Here is a 20417-nt window from a genome sequence, read left to right on the forward strand (position 1 = left end):
ATCTGATTTTACTGTTCTCAGGTTAACAAAACTGACCATGTCAAATCCGCAACCACAGATATGAGCAACAGTAAAAGTGACGTTTGCTTCACAAATTTTTTTATTTAAACATCTGTACCAGGACATTGGACATACTCTATACAACCCCACAGTTGTTATTAAGCAATACAATGTAGAAAGTGTTTGTGTACCACTGATTGCAAATGATACTCTCAGCGGATTTCATCCCTGTTAAATGCTTTGCCATCTCTGATTACCGCCTCTCGTTGACTATAACAGAATATGAGTCAACAGAGAAAGACTATTAGCTGAGTGTTTTCATTTCAAGGTGCCCAACAGTGATTTTCAAGCCAAGAATGGCACCAAACCTTCTGGCATGATCACAACGTCACACGAAATGCATGTATATAAATGAATATCCTTAAAAAACGTACTATGTATGAACAACCCAATGTACTTACGTCTTCGATCTTGTCCAGCCATTCCTTATTCTGAGCAAGTTCTGCCATGAAGGCTTGATGTTTCAACCACTTCTTATGAAGTTTCTGAGTCTCATCACGAGAGGCGTCGCGAGCCATTAGCATCTTTTCTGCCACCCAGTCACCAATCTGTGAAACACACACACACACTCACATGTTAAGACTAGTTCACACTGTCCCAACAAACACCAACATGTCAAACCTTTGAAAGCTGCATGCTATATTGTTTCATATAGTTAATGCATTTGTGTAACTGTTATAGATATTTACATTTCATTTTGATGTTAATAACTTATTATTATCTATTCTTATTCATGGTTATGGCAACTGTTTACTCAATGAAAAAAAAAAAAGCACACATAGGGCTCGGGTCGTGTGAACTATCCTCAAAGTTTACATTTTTTTTACATTATGATGTGTACAATCATATATTTGAGAGAAAATATGTTTGGACTGCTGATGGTTTTACACCTTGATGGATTTTGATTAGGCCAATTATATACAGTAACATCTTTTGTTTCTATAAATGTGCATTAACAGACTTTATGAACCCACATAAAAACAAAATTTACCTTTTCATGCCATATATAAAAACGAAGACAAACCATTTAAAACAGTAAAACAATTCCTAAACTCAACTAAAATAAACTTCCCACTCACAAACTACTTTAACGCCCAGCATGTCACATGATGTTGTGCTATACTACATGAAATATTTGTACGTCATATATTCATTTGTCACACCGCAGTAAAAAAACAGTAAAATTGTAAAATGGGGAACATTCGCAGCACTTACAATACACAAAGAAAACTTGAAACAAGTTGATGTTGAGAAAAAACACGTTGCTTGCAACTACCCAGAGTTAGCATTAAAAAAACCTATTAGAATTACCACCTGAATTAGGTTGTGAGAATTCAGTCAGCGAAGTTCCCAAATCCACATTGTTTACCTGCAGCCCAGGGGAACCGAAACACGCACAAGTACACAGTCCACACACAGCGCTGAATGAAAGATTCAAGACATGGTCCCATAAAAATCCTCAAATTGCTCATAAATCCAGTGTAAGAAAAAGAAAAACCCGAAGGCACAAAAGAGGTCTTAAAATCTTCGAAGAGAATCTTCTTGGAATCTTTGCAACCGATTGAGTTAAAGGAACTATAAGAGAAATGAGTCCAGTAGTGGTGATTATTGATGTTACAAATGCTAGCCACGGAAAGAGGGAGAGAGAGAGAGAGAGAGAGCGAGAGAGAGAGAGAGCGAGAGAGAGAGAGAGAGAGAGAGAGAGAGAGAGAGAGAGAGAGAGAGAGAGAGAGAGAGAGAGAGAGAGTGTGCGTTGGAGAGACTGTCAAGTGGGAGGATGTGGGGACGTTTTTTGCCTCCCCTCCTCAGAGCGTCCAGACACACTCTTCACCCCGTTCGTGCAGCGGCTCGCATCTCGAGCAAATCCATATTGTCTTCTTTCATCCGCATGCCACCCTCTTTTCTCTCCTCCTCTTGTTTTGTAATGCAAGCTTGACTCAATACTGCGGAGCCGCTGTGCCGGAGCTGAAAGTCCCAGATTGAGCTGCTGCAGCATCCGAACACGATGAGAGAGAGAAAAGCATGCAGAGAGACAGACACGAGGGAGGGGGAGCGAGCCTTGCCGAGAGAGAGAGAGAGCTTACGTAGATCCAGGCGTCACGAGGACAACTAGGTTTTTCTAGCGAATAGGAATGAGCGATTAAAGCAGGGGGAGGAGACAAACAGAAACAGCCCCCCTGCAAAAAATGAATGTTCAAGACACAAAGAGGGTTAGATTGATAAACGGGGAAATGTTCACAGTCTGTCAGTTAACAACATGGAGAACTATGATAGTAGTCTAACTAAGATCCAATAAGAGAGAATGACCATCCAGGGACAGGACATTTTATTATCCACTTAACTGATGGTTAGCCATCACCAACACCAGACATTTCAACTAGATAAAGTATGAGACAAATCAGATTGGAAGAAAAAATACTCGGAGCATCAAGAACAGATTTGCAGCTCCTCGCGATTTATAGCGATTGCATCTATTTTTATTTCTTCCAAGCAATTATCTTCCAAGAAATATCTAACACTAAAACACAACTGAGACCTCTTATCAAATATCCAGAGCTATGCAACCTGTACTATTTTTCTCTGGGCCTCTTGCTCATTTGTCAATCAAAATTGAAAGGTCAAGTCAAACACATTGCATTGTGGGATAGAGTATTCAATACAGTGTGCACCGGTTGATACACATTGGCCATGTACAGTACATTGTGATGCTATACACGGTTGTCTTTTATGTCCTTTGTACACACAGTCTGGAGTGAATACTGCTTTCTACAACCAGATTCACTCCAGACATTCACTCAAATCCAAAATTCATTTACATCAAATTTGGATGAACTGAATGAGTGTAATGTAATGAACTGAACAACTAATGTAGCAACACCTCTTGATTTAGATGTTGACACCTTGTCTAAGGTGCGGTTCTGGTAAATCACAGAAACAGTGTCTTGAATCATTCACAAATGATTCACAAAAAATACACCATACTGTTCATCACAGACCAGAGAGCACTCACTGATCACAAGCATTAACAAAAAGCCATTTCCTAATAACTGCTTTGCAATTATATGTCAGCAATCTGTAATATTCCATTATTTCAAAATAAGGAGTATAGACAATAACTGTGATATTACACTTTAAAAGCATTTTTGTCTTGTTTTCTTGTACAAATATCTACACATTCTTAAATCAAGACAGATTTACTTGACAAGGAAAGTGACCTAAGACATTTAGTCTTGCTATCTTATTTTCGAGAATATGTAGTCAATCGAATGCCACTTCAAACATACCCACTGTCATGGCTCTGCCTCACTTAGTCATGTTTTTCTTGGTCCTGTGGCAGAGTCATGGCAAAGCCTTTGGTTATGTGTGGAGAGAAACATATTATTGTCCTTTTGACAATAATATGCGTTCTCTCCAGTGTCTCGTCATTGGCCCTGCCCCTCTCGTTTCCTGTATTGTTTCCCGGCCGTGTCTGATTACCCTCACCTGCCCTGTGTCGTTATCCTTCGTTTGTCTTCCCTATTTAATGCCCTCATGTTTCTTTGACCTGTGCTCGTGGATTGCATGTGGTTGTACCTGTTCCTGTCCGTGCCAGTGTTCTTTTGAAAGCCCTAGTCAAGTCGAGTTTTTGTAAGTTCGTTAGTAACGTTTGTGTAGTATTGTTCTATTTATCTTGTCTTAGTGTATATTTGTCCAGTTAACTTTATTGTCTAGTTTTTGGTTTTCCCCATCGCGGGTGTTTTGTTTTGTGTTTCTTGTTAAACAATAAAGCCTTTAGTGTTAACCCTTCATGCCTGCCTGCACTTGGGTTCTTCCGCCACGACAATCGTGACACCCACTCACTGGTCAAAAGTTTAGGATCACTTGTCAAAAATGTTTCTCTTGCTCTTAAATTTTTTTTAATCTGAAGGTGTGTGTTTCAATTTCAATGTTTGAATTACTTGTGTGGACAAAAATATAATTGTAATAATATATAATTAATTTCTTTATAAAAAATTTTTGATTAAAAAAATATTTTTGGAATGGATTACTTGGACAAAATGATGAATAAAAAGCAGCCAATTAGAGTCCAGCATAAATGGAAATTCCTTCAATAAGTTTAAAAAGTGTCCTGAGACATGAGACAAAAAGGCTGAGACATGAAGAAGCTGGTTTATAAAATGCCAAGAGTACGATTTTGCAAATTATAATCAAAGGGTGACTACTTTGAAGGTGCTAAAATAGAACGTGGAGTTCGTTTATTTTGTTACAACTGTACAACTATTATTCTAAAATGTGGAAAAAATATAAATAATGAGTGAGTGATCCCAAACTTTTGACCGGTAGTGTATATGGCCACATTAATGCTTATATATAGAAAAACCCATTCCATTCCCTATATAACAAATTTCATATATTGTACATATACTGTATATACTGTGTGTTTCTGCATTACTTGATATTGCCCAGACAAAGCAGTGCACAAGGACCTCTAATTCTAAAGACCTCGAGCATGACCAAGCACAGAATGACATTCATCATAACAAGCATTTACAGCCATGTCCACACACGACCCTCTCGGTTCTCAGTCTCTGCATGCGTTTGACATCTCTCAGTCGAGGCAGAGATCCCTCGGCTAACACACAAACACACACTGCTGAAGTTCTCTCGGCTGAATAAGTGATGAGGAGACCTGCTGAATTATTGATCATGAGAAGAGAAGAACAGCCAAAGTCTAAATAGTCCTGCAGGGTTGGGCCACGCCAGGAGCCCCTCTCACAAGATTCCTAACCGAGCAAAACACTTACTTTTTGTCCGAATTTACTTTAACCATGCTAGTACACACAATGCTCAGATATTCAGAAGCATAGGCATAAACAAAATATCACACAAACCCATCTTTTAAAAACGAAAATAAAATGGGACTATATAAATGTGGGCTTATATGTACATATATGTAGTGAGTATATTTCCAAAATGAGATAACTCATAAAAAAAATCATGTTTATTTTATTGTGCATTCCAATTAATATCAATCAAACTGCAGTTGGTTTGTTTTGATTTAAGCAAAAATAACTCAAAAATACAGCTAACTAACACAATAAAAACAATAAAAAACATGATTTTTTATTTAAAAAAAAAGGAGTTATCTCACTTTGGAAACAAAATATGTATATATATATGTATATATATACAGTGAGGGAAATAAGTATTTGATCCCCTGCTGATTTTGTAAGTTTGCCTACTTACAAACAAATGAAGGGTGTATAATTTTTATGGTGGGTTTATTTTAACTGATAGACACAGAATATTAAAAAAAATCAGGGGAAAAAAATGTTATATAAAGGTTATAAATTGATTTGCATTTCAGTCAGTGAAATAAGTATTTGATCCCCTACCAACTAGCAAGAATTCTGGCTCCACAGATTGGTTCTGTGCCTATATGGACCACAGATTAGTCCTGTCACTTTAAGAAAGTACTCCTAAATCAGCTTGTTATGTATATAAAAGATGCCTGCCAACAGAATCTGTATCTTCCAGTTCAACCTCTCCAACACCATGGTCCAGACCAAATAGGTTTTAAAGGATGTCAGCGACAAGATTGGAGACCTGCACAAACCTTGAATAGGCTACAGACAGAAGCTTGGTGAGAAGGAGACAACTGCTGGTGAGATTATTTGGAAATAGAAGATATACAAAATAACTATCAAATGCCCTTGTTCTGGAGCTCCCTGCAATATTTCCCCAATGGGGTAAAGATGATCATGAGAAATGTTAAAGATCAGCCCAGAACTACACGGAAGAAGCCTGTTAATGATTTCAAGACAGTTGGGAACACAGTTAGCAAGCAAAACATTGGTAACACATTGGTAACACGCTATGCCACAGTAGACTGAAATCCTGAAGCACCCGCAAGGTCCTCCTGCCCAAGAAGGCCCGCCTGGCTCGTCTTAAGTTTGACAATGAACATAAAAATGATTCAGAAAAGGCTTTGGCGAAAGTGCTGGCACTGCTGTGAGACCAAAATGGACTCCTGTGTTTGGAGGGAGAGAAATGCTGACTATGAGCCCAAGAACATCATGTCTACAGAGAAGCACAGTGTTGGAAACATTCTGCTTTAGGGCTTTTTCTCTGCTACAGGTATACAGGATGACTTCACCGCATTGAGGGGCTGAGGGACGGGCCAGTGTACCGTAAAATCTTGGACGAGAACCTCCTCCCCTTAACTAGGTCACTGAAGATGGGTCATGGATGAGCCTTTAACATGACAAAGACGCAAAACATATTGCCAAGACAACCAAATAGTGGCTTAAGGAGAAGCACATTAAATGTCCTAGCCAGTCTCTAGACCCTAGTCCTATAGAACCTCTGTGAAGGAGGCTAAAACTCCAATTTGCTGAGCGACAGCCAAGAAACCTTAAAGATTGACAGAGGAGTGGACTAAATGTATCCGGACACATGTGCAAACCTGGTGACCAACTATCAGAAATGTCTGACCTCTGTGCTTGCCAACAAGGGTTTCTCCACAAAGTACAAAGTTATGTTTTGCTTGGGGATCAAATACTTATTTCACTGACTGTAGGTATATGTATGTATATTAAGTATAGCACCGTTTTTAGGTTGTTTCTTCACAACAAAGTGTTCTTTTTATTTTGTACCTCATGGCAGTCCTGCAGAAACCTCTGGAGCTCCCACTGGTCATTCAGTTTATTAAGCCACTGCTGAGCGAGTGTACGGTTCTGGTTTCCTCTGTGAGGTGCACATAAAGACAAAAAACATTAGAATAGATTTCGTTATTATTTTTAACTGTTTTATAACATTGTCTCTGTTTAAAACTGAGAGTAGACTGGGCCATAGCTGATTTCATACACAAACATGCTTCAAAATCCAATTTCACGCTCCTGACTGAGACTGCATTTAGATTAGTAACTGTGGATTGTGAGTCTCTTTGTTACATCTCCATGAAAAAAATGTAAATGCAATTGTGTCTATAGAAGCAGCTGCAACTTCCCACAATGCACTGCATTTGTCATTGGAGGATTGGAAAGTGTAATTTATACAAAAAATAGAAATACAGTACAACACAAACACAAATGTACAGTATTACAAATAATAACAAAATAGACACCAAAAACAAGTATTCCTGATGCATAGATTTGTTTTACGTGGAACAACATTTATACACTGCTGTTAAAAAGTACATTATTGATTTATTTCACATTTTATAAAAATAATAATTCTCGGAATTATGTTGTGGAAAACAAATTATAACATAAAAACTGTTATATTATGTCATCATCAAAGTAGCTACCCTTTGCCTAGAAAAATATTTTTAAGATCATGAGAAACATTTCGGTTTTAATTCTTTTATATGGTAGTGTACATCATGAACTTTTAAGGCACATCTGACATAATTTCCTGAGAATGACACTGTAATATACAAATCCTGTGGTTTTTACCTGTTGGCGAGCAGGTCTACTCTCTCTCTGATTCGCTCGGAGTAGATGTTGTTCTGACTGATGAGACTCTCTCCAGCCTCGATGACGGCTTTGATGCGGTGCAGATTGAGTTCCATGGTGGTGGTAAAGTCCTTGTGTTTCTTTATGGCCGCCTCCACCGTCTCCACTGTGGTGGGGAGCTCCACATGGGCCAATGCTGACTCCTGAGGAGAGATGAAGAGATGAGTGTAATACAACACAAAAAGATATGAAGACAGCCCGATTACACTAAAAGCACGTCTATAATGACTGCAACTGGCGAGTCATCATTGTTAATGCAATAACAGACACTTAAAAAACACACACACTCCCATATACATCAATGGCAAAAATCTCTTTGAATTCAATCCAGTCAGTTTCTTGCGAACACCCTGCATTATCTATGACAACCACTATAACCCAAAATAAACCATGGTAATGATATTTACCTTAAAACCCTTCACTCTTAAAAGTAAAGGTGCTTCACAGTGCCATAGAAGAACCTTTTTTGTCTAAATGGTTCCATAAAGAACCTTTAACATCCAAAGAACCTGTTTAACAATCTCACAGTATTTGCATAGTATCAGATTTTAAGGTAAAGCATGTTACTGAATGATTACCATATTCACATACTATGGTTTTTAGTTTATAAGTAAGAGTTTTATTCTGTGCCTGCAGTCGTCGAGTACAAGCAACACACATCTAGACAGGGTTAAAGAAATGCATGACCTCTGACATTTAAACTGCATTCAAGATATTTATGAAGCGATGGCCCAACATAAAAGCAGCGAATGTCTCAGAATAAAAACTGAGTGATGACCTTAAACTGCCCACATGCTCCTGACATTTATAGATGTGACCCTAGAACCACCAGTCACATCCACTCCTGTGTCCTCATTCTGAACCCATAGGTAAGAACAATCTTAAATGAGATTTATGCGTGTATGTACAAAATTTAAAGAAAAGACAGACAGTAGTATGACAGTAAAAGAAAGACATTAATATGGGGAACATGTGCATCTGAGAAGACCATGCATCTGACACAGAGCGAGATTTGAGGGGCTTTACCTGGTTATTGAGGAACGCCTCGGCCTGCTTGACGTCCCTCAGGAAAAGATGGAAGATGTGAGCCTGAACAAGCACCTCTCTCCTGCTCTCCCACATCTCCAGTAGTTTGTTCCATCCCACATCTAGTTTGTGAAGCCACTGCTGCAGAGCTCCATGAGGTAATGGTGCCTCCTCAGACTCCAAGAGCTCATTCACAGCCTGAAGACGTTCATAATCTTCCTCATACCTCCCTATCTCCTCCTTAAGCGTGGCATGTTGGTTTATTAGGCGCTCGGCATCCTCCAAAACGTTGGGAAGCTCCTCTGAAGCAGCGACGGTCTGAGTCTGCACCAACCAGGTGAGAAACGAGTCCAAGTCTTGGATGAACTGCTGCAGCCGACCGGCGACGGTTAAGGAGTCCTCACAACCTTGCAAGGTACGCTTCAGTTCCTCCCATTCCACACTGATGCCCTCAAAAGGCACTAGGATGTCCAGCGCTTTGTCCAGATGGGACGTCGCAAGCTCTTCCGCCTCCTCCTGAAGGTGGATGAGTTTGGGCTCAAGAACCGCCAGAGCTCCTTCCATGGTGGAGAGACGTCGCTGCAGCGCCAGCACGCTGCCCAGGTCACTGCCCACGTACTGTGTGGCATCTATGGCTTTCCGTTTCTCCTGAATCTGCGACTTGATCTCCGTGCATTCCAACAGGTAGTTCTGGATATGCAGGATTGAGTCCAGGTGATCTTTTTTCTGCTCAACCAGCTCAACGATACGATTCCACCTGTGACATACAGGCAGAGACATTTAAACTATTGTGTGGAATTTAGCTTATAAAGCAAAATGGACTGTGGCTTTTGTTTGTATGTGTTTAAAGGCATAGTTCACCCCAAAATGCTTATTATTTTATCATTCGTCATGTCAAACCTGTATGACTTTATTTCTTCTGAAGAAAACAAAAGAAGATATTTCGAAGTATGTTGGTAACCAAACACCACTGGACCCCTATTGACTACCATCATATGGACACAAAACCAAAAGACATTTCTCAAAATATCTTCTTTTGTGTTCCATTGAAGACAGAGACATATACAGGTTTTGAACAACATGAGGGTAAATCAATTGTAATTATTTTTTAATTTTGGGTGAACTGTCCCTTTAAGGCCACATATTTACTAGTGTAATCCAACATATTGGCTAAACTTTGAAGTGCATGTAAAATTTACAGTCTTTCACTTCTGAGACAAATGGCCTAAAAATTTCATTTGCAAAAACGGATAACTCAATTTCAATTGTCAAACCATCACCAAACCGTCTTTAAATGGTAGATGCATTCATATCTAATAATTCATTATTTTTATATAAGTGCATTTTATTCTGTCAATTATCCATCTTGCCCGTATGCACGGATAATAAAAATGACTCTGTTCCAAAAACATCACTCTTGATTTATACACAACACACACATGAAGGACCCACCCACAAAAACACCCACATTAGAAAACAACAAGGACACACTGACAGGCCACAGTTGAGGACCTAAGACACAATATCACAAATAACACGAAATAAATTGCAGAATGTAATGTAACAAACAGTGATCAATATTGAGTAATACGCTGCCCAGAAGAAAACAGAGACCGACGATAAATATCACGTGATTTATGCACAGCTTTTGAGTGAAGTACGGGAAAATGCTGCTGCATCCGAAAGCCAGAGGGCGCTCTCGTGCGGAAACTCCAAACACGCACTGCAGAAGAAGACCATAACAGTTCTAGAGTCTAGGAAATGCCTATAGACATCTTTTATCACTGTTCCTCAAGCCTCATCAGGTATTTTTATGATAATAAAGTATATTTATAATGATCATGTTTGACGCTTGTTGCTTTTTAAAATGCACATTATAAGCGACTCAAACTCGCGCTGCTTTTAGATCGAGCAGCATTTCCTACTGATCCCAGAGCCGTGCTTCACGGACAAGCTACGCATTAAAAAAATATCGACACATTGCATATTGCAGCCAGCTTGATTACAATAGGATTGAGTGAGAGTGCGGCCCTAAGTTAATGTGTTTGGGCTCGGCCCACAGTGTGCTGTGTATTGCGCCAGGTCAGGCGGACTCTGTATGTGGCAGCCACAGCAGATGGCAGCAAGTTGAGAGAGGCTATTTATGCCAAGGTCGGCCTAAAACGGATCGCTGGAGTTTTTCACACATACGTCACAGCTGCTAGTTTCAGTGACAGCTTGAGAAACGAGCAGCTCTTTTTTTTTAAGATGATGACATTCCATGTTTCTGTGTAGAGACATATATTAAACATGATCAACAACAACAGTATTAGGGACATGCAGGGATTTCTGAATAGAAGAAGAAAATTTCAATAGAGCCACTATGAGCGGATGGACCAATTTGATGATGTCTTTAGTACTTTTCTGGACCTTGACAACAACTATAACCATGATGTCTATGAGGAGGCCTGGAAATCTCTCGGATGTCACCTAAAACATCTTTATTTGTGTTCCCAAGATGCCAGGAGGTCTTAAAACATGTTGAACGTCATGTGGGTAAGTAAAAAATAACACAATTTTGATTTTGAGATGAACTTTTCCTTTAATTATTCAAGTTTAAATAAAAAATGTAACATAATAACCCGTCAATCTGTATAGTTCTATTGGTATTACCTGCTGTTAAGGTGGTCCTGGCAACCCCTGACTTCAGTGGAACTGGGGTGTCCGCTGTCTAAAAGCTGCTGGACGATCTGATTAACATCTAGTATCCTTCCCATCAGGCTGTTCATCTCCTGGTCCAAACTCTCAAACCTACCACAAAGACATGTGCTGGTTACTTCAGAGAATCATAAGCAGTGCATTTTAATGTGTGATTCACAAAAAAGCTGTCAAGAACATTCCAGTATATTTCAACCCGACACCAAATGAAATAAATAATTTTGGTCATTATAATGACTACGTTTACATGCGCACCAATAATGCGATTATTTCCAATAATCAGAGTATGAGTTAATCGCAGTAACATGTTTACATGACATGAGAACACCTCTTTGCTCTTGTTCACATGAAAGTTTTATTAGTCTGATAATTTGCTATACTACACAGCACAAACGATGATCTCATAAACAGTAGGTGTGTGTTGCTGGCTATTGTTTTAATTTATTTGCGTCAAATGCAAAACATCGGCATGTGTACGTATTTTATGGTTATTCGGCGCCGTGATGAATATAGAAATATGCTGGAAAATACCACCGCAACAGTGGTAAACGCTGTCATCGCATTCACGCTGTTTCTGTATAAAGGTAAGGAGCAGGTGTATCTTACTTTGATTATGATACTGCAATTATGAGTTTAATCGCATTACTTAGATCGAATTATTGCGTTTACATGAGGTCAAGTGTAATCGCAATGTTGCCAAAATCCTATTATAATCGCATTATGAGGGTGCATGTAAACGTAGTCATTGTCATTATTTTAATGATAATTAATGGACACAAAACCACGCATTTCTTAAATATCTTCTTTTTTGTTCCACAAAAGTCATATACAGATGTTGAATGACATAGGGGTGAATAAACCCTTACAAAACATCCTCCAGGAGTCCCATAGGATTTTCGTGATCTTTCTCTCTATTGGACTCCCAAAGAAATCTTAATGGAAACCTATAGGACTTCTGCAGGAATGTACCATAGAACTACTGTTCTTCAAGACTCCTGCAGGACTTTTTTGTAAGGGAATTTATTGAATTTGGGGTGAAATATTACCTGGATATGTTTGTAGACATAGTGACCATAAAACCATATTTGTATTCAGAATATCCCCCTTTATTTGTGGATCTGACTGTTGCCAGTAACCTTCCTGAGTATTGATGGAGAGTGACCTTTTCACTGATTTGTGATCAGTTTTGCCCTGTCACTCCCCTAGGGTAAAATTAGGATTTGTGTTGACGAAGAAGCTACCTGTGTGCCACCACCTCCACGTCCTCCAGTCTTTCCGGAACGTCCATTTTGTTCAACCACTGTTCCTTCTCATCGATCCACACCTCACAGGCGTTCACTTCACTAAACATGCGATACACAGCCAACGCGTCGTGCAACCACTGCTGGCGCAACACGGCAACCTCTGCCACCTCTGTGTAGAGCTGCTCCGTCTCCGCCATGCGTGCTCGAACCTCGTCCAGCTCCCGATAAGGCAACGGCAGGGTGACCATGTGTTTCCGAAGGCCCACCACATGCACGCGATGTTTGTCGATACTGTCTCGGACACCTCTGTGCTTTTTAAGCAGAGACTGCGTAGAGTACTCATCGTGTCCGAAGTCCTCGCTAGAAACTAGCCTGTAGGTGTCTTGCAACCAAGCTAGAAGATCATCGGTCTCTGTGCTGTACTGGAAAAAGTCTAGTGCCTCCTGGAGGTTACACAGCCTCTGTCCAGCCTGGTCTTCTAATCTCTTCCACTCTGCCTTCACCTCCATCAGTCTCTCTTGTATTCCCGCCGTGCCGAAACTCTTCTGGGTGAGGATCTGCTTGCCCTTCATCATGGTCTGCTGAAGAAGGGCACGGTGGGCCAGCAGTTCCCCAGCCAAAGTTTTGTGCTTCTGCAGCAGTCGCAGGACACTGCTCAGGTCTTTTCCGCAGCTCTGCGTGGCTAAGATGAAGGTCTTCTCCCGGATCCACGCTTCTGATTCCTCCACCTCTTGGTAGAAGGCCCACAGCTCAAGCGAATCTTCCAGCTCGGAACGACGCTTAGCAGCTAGCTGCTTTAATTCTTCCAAGCAGGTGTTTACATGGCTGACCCGGTTACATATTACCTGAGGGTCACACGGTTGGTAGCCTGATCGACACAAAGACAAGAAAGACGACAGGAAAAATTGGTCAACATCGCACAGTAGATGCAAATTGTCACTGTATTTCTGTAAATAGTACAGGACTATGAAGTGTATTACAGGAGTAGTTCAACTACAAAATGAAAATTTTGTCATTATTTACACACTTGTCATTTCAAACCTGTATGACTTTCTTTCTTCCGCAGAACACAAAAGAAGATATTTTTAGATGTTGGTAACCAAAGACCGTTGGTCCCCTTTGACTCGCATTGGTTTTGTGTCCATTCAATAGAAGTCAATGGGGACCAACGGTTTTTGGTTACCGATCTTCTTTTGTGTTTTGCAGAAATGTAAATGATGACAGAATTTTCATCTTGAAGGTGAACTATTCCGGTTTTCAATAATACAACATAAGTAAGGAACATTCTCTGTATTGTTGTCACGTGCACTTAAAATTTCTGTAAGTAATAAGCATCTTTATTTTCTGAATTAAGTTTTTAGAACACACATTAACTTCTTTTCATTAATCTCTCTAAATGATATACCTTTAATACATTTTCTTTCTATAAAGTACTAATGCAAGTACAAGCCTTCGAATGAAATTACATGTATTTCTGATGCCCGTCCATTTCATTTCAGGGTTCAATTTGATGAAATTTTACCATCTTTCTACGCAGAAACTGATTACAATCTTTAGACAACACGATAATACAATATACCAAATTAAATTTCAACAGTTGTTGCCATATAAAAATTGGATACCACCACATATCAAATGTGTCATTATCAAGACAAATCAGTGTTCAGAATGAGCCAAATTAAAGTTTGAGGATTAAATAATTTATCTCTACATTAAGTAACTGATTAAAAATAATGCTTTTATTATTTACACCTACAAGTGAACTTCTGGTGTACTGAATGGAGCACATGCTGTTTCTGGCCCTCTTGTGGCGCACCTAAAAATCTTCATCTTAGATCATCTTACTCACTCTAACCTACCCATGTTTAAAAAAATCATGCTTTAACCTTCATGTAGTCCATACCACAAACTGTCATCACACATCTTAACCTCAGATAGTGTCCCTGAATCAATATTCATCGTGTTACTCTTCTACTACTGCACACTCACCTTCAATCGTGGTGAATTTGAGAGCTGAAGAGTTGAGGGTTTGAACTCTCTCAGCCTGTATAGCGATGTCTGCCTCCTGTAAACTTTGTTTCTGAAGCATATCCTCTACCTCTAGAAGATGTTTTCCATAGTCCTTGGACAGCAACTTAACCTGGAATGAGGATGTGTCACTTTGGTCAAGAAAGGATCTTGGTTTGTTCGGTCTTGTGTGTGATACTGTTGATCTTTATGTGGGTGTATGCGTAGAAATTTTTGAAGGACGGATGTTGCACTTGGTTATAATGTAAAAAGCAGATATATTTGCAGTTTACAGATTTCTGTAACTGTATATTAAAGGTCCAGTGTTTGAAATTTAGCGGCATCTAGTGGTGAGGTTGCGAATTGCAGCCAACGGCTCACTCCACCTATCCTCCCTCCCTTTCAAAGCACTACGGTGGCTGACACGGGACTAAGATGTTGTCATGTTTTCGTTTCTTTGCCAAAGGAGTATTTACGAAATACGCTCTGTAGAGCAGTTTGTCCGTTTAGGGCTACTGTAGAAACAACATGGTGAATTCCATGTAGAGGGGGCACGGTGTATGTTGCTATAAATAGCTCATTCTAAGGTAATAAAAACATGACGTTTCTTTATACAAGGGCTGTCAACATTAAAATATTTAACGCAATTAATGCAGCATCCTTTTATTTGGTCATCCTTTGTCTAGCGTTACATTATATAATCACGCTCTTAGTCATGTAAAGGCCTTTAAACACACGCGGTTTATGTCAATCTCATATTAATCTTGAGTACCTATAGAGTAGTATTGCATACTTTATCTTCGAAGAGTATTTAGTTTGATCACATTTATAAAAGATAGATACAGCTGTACGATTATTTCTGAAAGCATACAGCGCGTACGGGGGGGAGGGGTAGGCTGAACTAAAGCACGTGCGCACCCATTGCCAACAACGGTTCAACGGTTCATGTCCGGCATCTTTTAGCGCTGGGACGGCTCCATATATCAGTTTCAAACGATCTCCAAATCCAGCGTTATATCCACCGTTTATATAACNGATGAGGCTGATGTCCTGATGGGCTTTGTGTTGCATTGGGAGAGAGAGAGATGGTGGGTGATGGGAGAACGCAGATGCACAAAGAGCACAATAACACAGAATGAAAAGGCGATGAGAAGGTAAAACCTTTGAAGGACTGCGGTGATGTGGAAATGCGTTTACTCTCCCCTCACCCAACCCCACCTCTCTCGCCCTCTCCCTCTCTCTCTCTCTCTCTCTCTCTCTCTCTCTCTCTCTCTCTCTCTCTCTCTCTCTCTCTCTCTCTCTCTTGCACACAAGTGAAAGTGACGTCTATGCATGCTCCTTCTCCTGCTCTCCTTGCTGCTGCGTGGGCGTGCCGCATGCTTTTCTGGGAGAATTGTCCAATAAGGGACTAAGAAAAATTGTTACGAAACAGTTTTATATGTTCAAAAAAAACTTTCCGAAACCTGTATGATCGCTGGGGGAGTGTATCGAGCACAGAAATACTACGTAATACGCCCAACTCATTTTTTTGTCACGTTGACCATGTTAAGCATGAGAAGACAGCACGTTTAACATTTTAAAGAAGTCAGAATGCATGACACACCGTTGCACCACCCCTTTAAGCGCGATTTGAAACTTGCTTTGACGGGTTCAGTATAGACAGCTTCTAGCTGTGGGATGTGGCACAACACAAGGCAACAGTGGTCCAGTCTGGTGTATACAATCACGGGCTAAAGGCTGCGTCAGTGAATCTCTGTCAGAGTCTGCCGGACAGCGCACCAATATTGAGTTCTCTTTCATGCTTGAATGAACAAAAACACACTAGATTATGACAGAAAGCCCGTTTTGTCTAGCATTTTAGTAAGCACAGACTTCAATGTGTTAAATACAATCCTAAATGAATGCAAAGAGTTGTGAAAATGGGAAAGGGCGTCAGATCTGCATAGAGCGGCAGCTCTTAAAGGGGACGCATTCTTAAACCTGCTGCTGTGACTCCTGTCATTAATGTTAATCAAAGAACTAAAGAAAAGAGGGAATCAATGAGTTTTGTAGCTTTAATTCTGTATTTTAAAGGGGTCATATGACACGGCTAAAACGAATATTATTGTTTGTTTTAGATGTAATGCAATGTGTATACACTATTTAAGGTTCAAAAACGCTGTATTTTCCACATACCGTGCATGTTTGTGTCTCCTCTTTGCCCCGCCTCTTTGAAACGGGCAGATTTTTTACAAAGCTCATGGCTCTGAAAAGCGAGGTGTGCTATGATTGGCCAGTTAACCAGTGCGTAGTGATTGGTCGAATACTGCAAGCATGTGACAGAAATGTAACGCCTCTTACCATATTTGGAACATCAGGTTCCAAAGCAATTGTACTGACAGGTACCCCCACCTTACTTGCGTATACATTTGGGCGGTCTTAGTCAAATCATACTGAACTGACGTAGATTTGTGGGGGTGTGGTTACACGAGGCGTTTCAGGCAGGTCTGGGTAGATAGAATGCATCTTTTGTTCCGACACTTACATTTTTGCAATTTTACGTATCTAATACATGCATGGGCAACTTATAACACACCAAAGACACAGAAAAACATGAGTTCGTGCCATATGACCCCTTTAATTTAGAATTTTTAAGTGTTTGAGAACTTAATTCAACTCAATTTATGTATATTTCCTAACTGTTAGACATGATAGTTAAAACAGTTTTACTCGGCAGTCATAGAGTCTGTCCTCTGCACATCCATCACTGGTTTGGCTCAGCCACAAAGTCAGACATCAGAAGACTACAGAGGATGGTTCGGACTGCTGAGAAGATCATTGGTGCTCCCCTGCCCACCCTCCAAGAACTGTTTACATCCAGAGTGAGGAAAAGGGCTCAGAAAATCACCCTGGACCTCTCACATCCAAGCCATCATCTCTTCACAATGCTGCCGTCTGGTCGGCGCTACAGAGCACTGAGCACCAAAACAACCAGACACGAAAACAGCTTCTTCCCTCAGGCCATCTACCTCTTGAACAGTTAAATGTTTTTTTACCCACCATGCAATTAATAACTCTGTGCAATAATAATTTAGTGCAATATTAATTATATCCTCCAGATAATACACTATTTTTTATACAACTTTTTCTGTAAATTATATTTCATTCTGCTGTATATAGCACATACCTTGTACTGCAATAGTCTATTCTTATTTTTTACTTGTACAGGTTTACATACATACATAGCTTTACTCTCTATATCTTTATCTTATGTTTATTGTATTGTATTTCTTAATTTTTTATACCCATAGGCCCTTATTTAAATCATTGTGTACTGTATTCTATTGTGTTATGGTCTCTGTGTACTGTTGTTGCTGTTTCTGTGTTCTGGATGCTCCTGTCACCTAAACAAATTCCTTGTATGTGCAAACATACTTGGCAACAAAGCTCTTTCTGATTCTGATAGCTCTCAATTATACTGTACTTCATTGTTGAACGGCTATTTATGTTAAAATACACTTAAGACATCAGATGCATACTAATATCAGAATGTTGGCTTTCATTCATAAAATGATGCTGTTAAAGAAATCGGTTGTTTCTGCATTAATTTGGAGATTAAATGTTAAATTATTCGAATGTAAAAGTATATTTAAAAACATCGAGCCTCATTCATGAAACGTAGTTTGGAAAGTATGAAAAGTAATTTTCGCGTAAAACAGACCTTTCCGAAAACTTTCCTCCGGATTCACAAATACTTTGTAAACGCCAGATTTTATAGTAAAATGTGTGTATGTTAATGAAATCAAATAATTCGTAAACATGGCGCGCATCCACGCTCATTCACAATTAGCATAATCCCCGCCTATGAATTGCAGCTAAACAAATTACCTATCTAGGAATGCTGGAATCCTCTGGACTTCATTCTCTGGTTTGGCTACATTATATTGCGTAAATGCATAAGATACTAATAGGATATATGCTTACCAATAAATTAATCAATTAAACTGTGTCCACCAAAGCGTTTTTAGCCAGCTAAAATAATCTTCTGAAAACGACCAGCTGGAGGCACCTGCACGCTTTGGAGGCACTGCGCGTTATTCCGTAGATGCGTTGGTTGCTTGCTGTGATTTAGAATATCCGCAACAGTTAGCCTACTTGTTACTAGTATCTTTTTTTGAAGAATATTACTTAATATGAAAATGCAGTAAGCATTAATATTAAACTTCTCCATTGTTGTGTATGATGCTTGGTCAATGTAGTGTTTGTCCCGCCTCTTCTCCACTGTGATTTGACGGCTGTGTAAAAAAAGGACAGTGACGAACTCTGTGTTTTACCCAAAGTTAAAAAGTAAAAAATGATAAAAGACAGGGCTCGTGAAATATCATTATGATACACAGTGCATCAAAATGCAGTGTCATCAGTTTGTCTAAAAGAATACAGAACGTTACGTGTGGTTTTACGCACTATTTACACGTGGTATGGAGCAGGTGTACATTTCTTTCTACCAACTAATATTTTGAAAATACAAACATTTTCATGAATCCTAAAATTGATGTTAGAATGATTTTACGAACGATTTACACACAAAAAAATGTGTTTCATGAATGAGACCCATTAATGGTATGTGTTGGGTTCTGGGGTTAGCACTGTTCTGTTTTGTACGTACTGTTGTGTGTGTGAGAATGTCCCGAGCACGCGGGGATTGTTTGACAGTTCCACGTGTTCATTGTCTGCATGTGAGAGTGCCCTATCAGCTGCCTATTATCATCCCCTCGTTAGTTTTAGTGTTCTCACCCAGTGTTCATTAGTTCTACCCCTTATATTCACTGCCATTTCTCATAGTTATTTGTGCGATCGTTAACTCTAGTTGATACCCTACCATATTCTCTAGTCTAGTCTAGTCTAGTCTAGTCTAGTCCAGCATCTAGATCTTGTCTTGTCGAGTGAATGTACATCTTGTGGATTACCTTGCCTTTGGATTATTTTTTTCCCCGTTTAGTCTTGCCACCCCAGTATAGTTGTACATTTACATCTTGTGCTTTATTTTTTGTCCAACCTCCTGTCTTTTTTTTTCCCTTTTGGTTAGCGCCGCTGGGCATTATTCCCTGACACTTCAGCGCCACCCACGGCTGGCTCTGCCGTCTTAAACGGCTTCTGGGCTCTCTATCAGCTGGATCTGCCGTCTCAACGGTCTCGGGACTCTCTGGCTTGCCGCGGCCGACACAGTGGCTACTGGACTCTCTGTCTGCCAGCATTGCCATCTCAAACGGCCACTAGACTCTCTGGCAGCTGACTCTGCCGTCGCTTCGGGATACTGACTACTAGCCCTGCCTTCACAGCGGACACCGCGATTGCTGACCACTCTTTTGCCATCACCAGCGCTGACCGTGACACTCTGCTCCTGACCAGTCATCCATCCCTCCACCTCTGCTGATGCTGCCGTACACTGGGTTTCCCAGTTGGCCTCGCAGTCGGCTTCGACGACCTGGGTCTTCTGTTGGTCCAGCCATTGTTGAACTCTCTCAGTGCATCAGTCTGTGTGTCTTTTCTTAATAAACTTCATTGTTACCCGCAATTGAATCTGTGTGTTTCACATCCCTGACAGGTATGTGCGATTAATCGTGATTAATCACAGAAAGAAATATGTGATTAATCAGATTAATTTTTTTAATCGATTGACAGCACTACTTTATACACATCTGAACACATAGTTATGTACTGTATATTATACTGCATTTCTGTCAACAGATCCTCCAAAAAATTACACACTGGACCTTTAAGGTAAGATAAGATAAGATAACTGTTAAAATGTGTAATGGTGATGTGCTGCAATGTATACATCTGTGTTTTTTTCCCAACAATTATATAACAATGTTGATATCATTAGAAAAGTGTGAAAAAAGCACTT

General features: G+C 39.9%; 1 protein-coding gene and 1 long non-coding RNA gene across 7 annotated transcripts in view; one reads left to right on the top strand and one right to left on the bottom strand.

Moving 5' to 3' along the window:
- LOC130562465 (spectrin beta chain, non-erythrocytic 4-like) overlaps positions 1–20417 on the bottom strand; it is a 60398-nt gene that overhangs the window by 25326 nt on the left and 14655 nt on the right. For all 6 annotated transcript variants that reach the window (XR_008963952.1, XM_057347481.1, XM_057347479.1 and 3 more), the window contains exons 13-19: positions 14513–14663; positions 12521–13391; positions 11235–11372; positions 8583–9339; positions 7497–7699; positions 6696–6786; positions 462–608 (exon numbers count right to left, since the gene is read on the bottom strand). Coding sequence is in view for 5 of the 6 variants with exons in the window: in XM_057347481.1 (XP_057203464.1) it covers positions 462–608; positions 6696–6786; positions 7497–7699; positions 8583–9339; positions 11235–11372; positions 12521–13391; positions 14513–14663 (2358 nt within the window). In the remaining variant the exon portion in view is untranslated. The remainder of the gene's footprint in view (positions 1–461; positions 609–6695; positions 6787–7496; positions 7700–8582; positions 9340–11234; positions 11373–12520; positions 13392–14512; positions 14664–20417) is intronic.
- Positions 10518–20408, top strand: LOC130562466 (uncharacterized). Its single transcript, XR_008963953.1, has 3 exons — positions 10518–11117; positions 17247–17467; positions 19596–20408. It is a non-coding gene; the product is annotated as an uncharacterized LOC130562466 (long non-coding RNA).

This window comes from Triplophysa rosa, linkage group LG12 (assembly GCF_024868665.1).
Source record: "Triplophysa rosa linkage group LG12, Trosa_1v2, whole genome shotgun sequence".
Taxonomy (NCBI): domain Eukaryota; kingdom Metazoa; phylum Chordata; class Actinopteri; order Cypriniformes; family Nemacheilidae; genus Triplophysa; species Triplophysa rosa.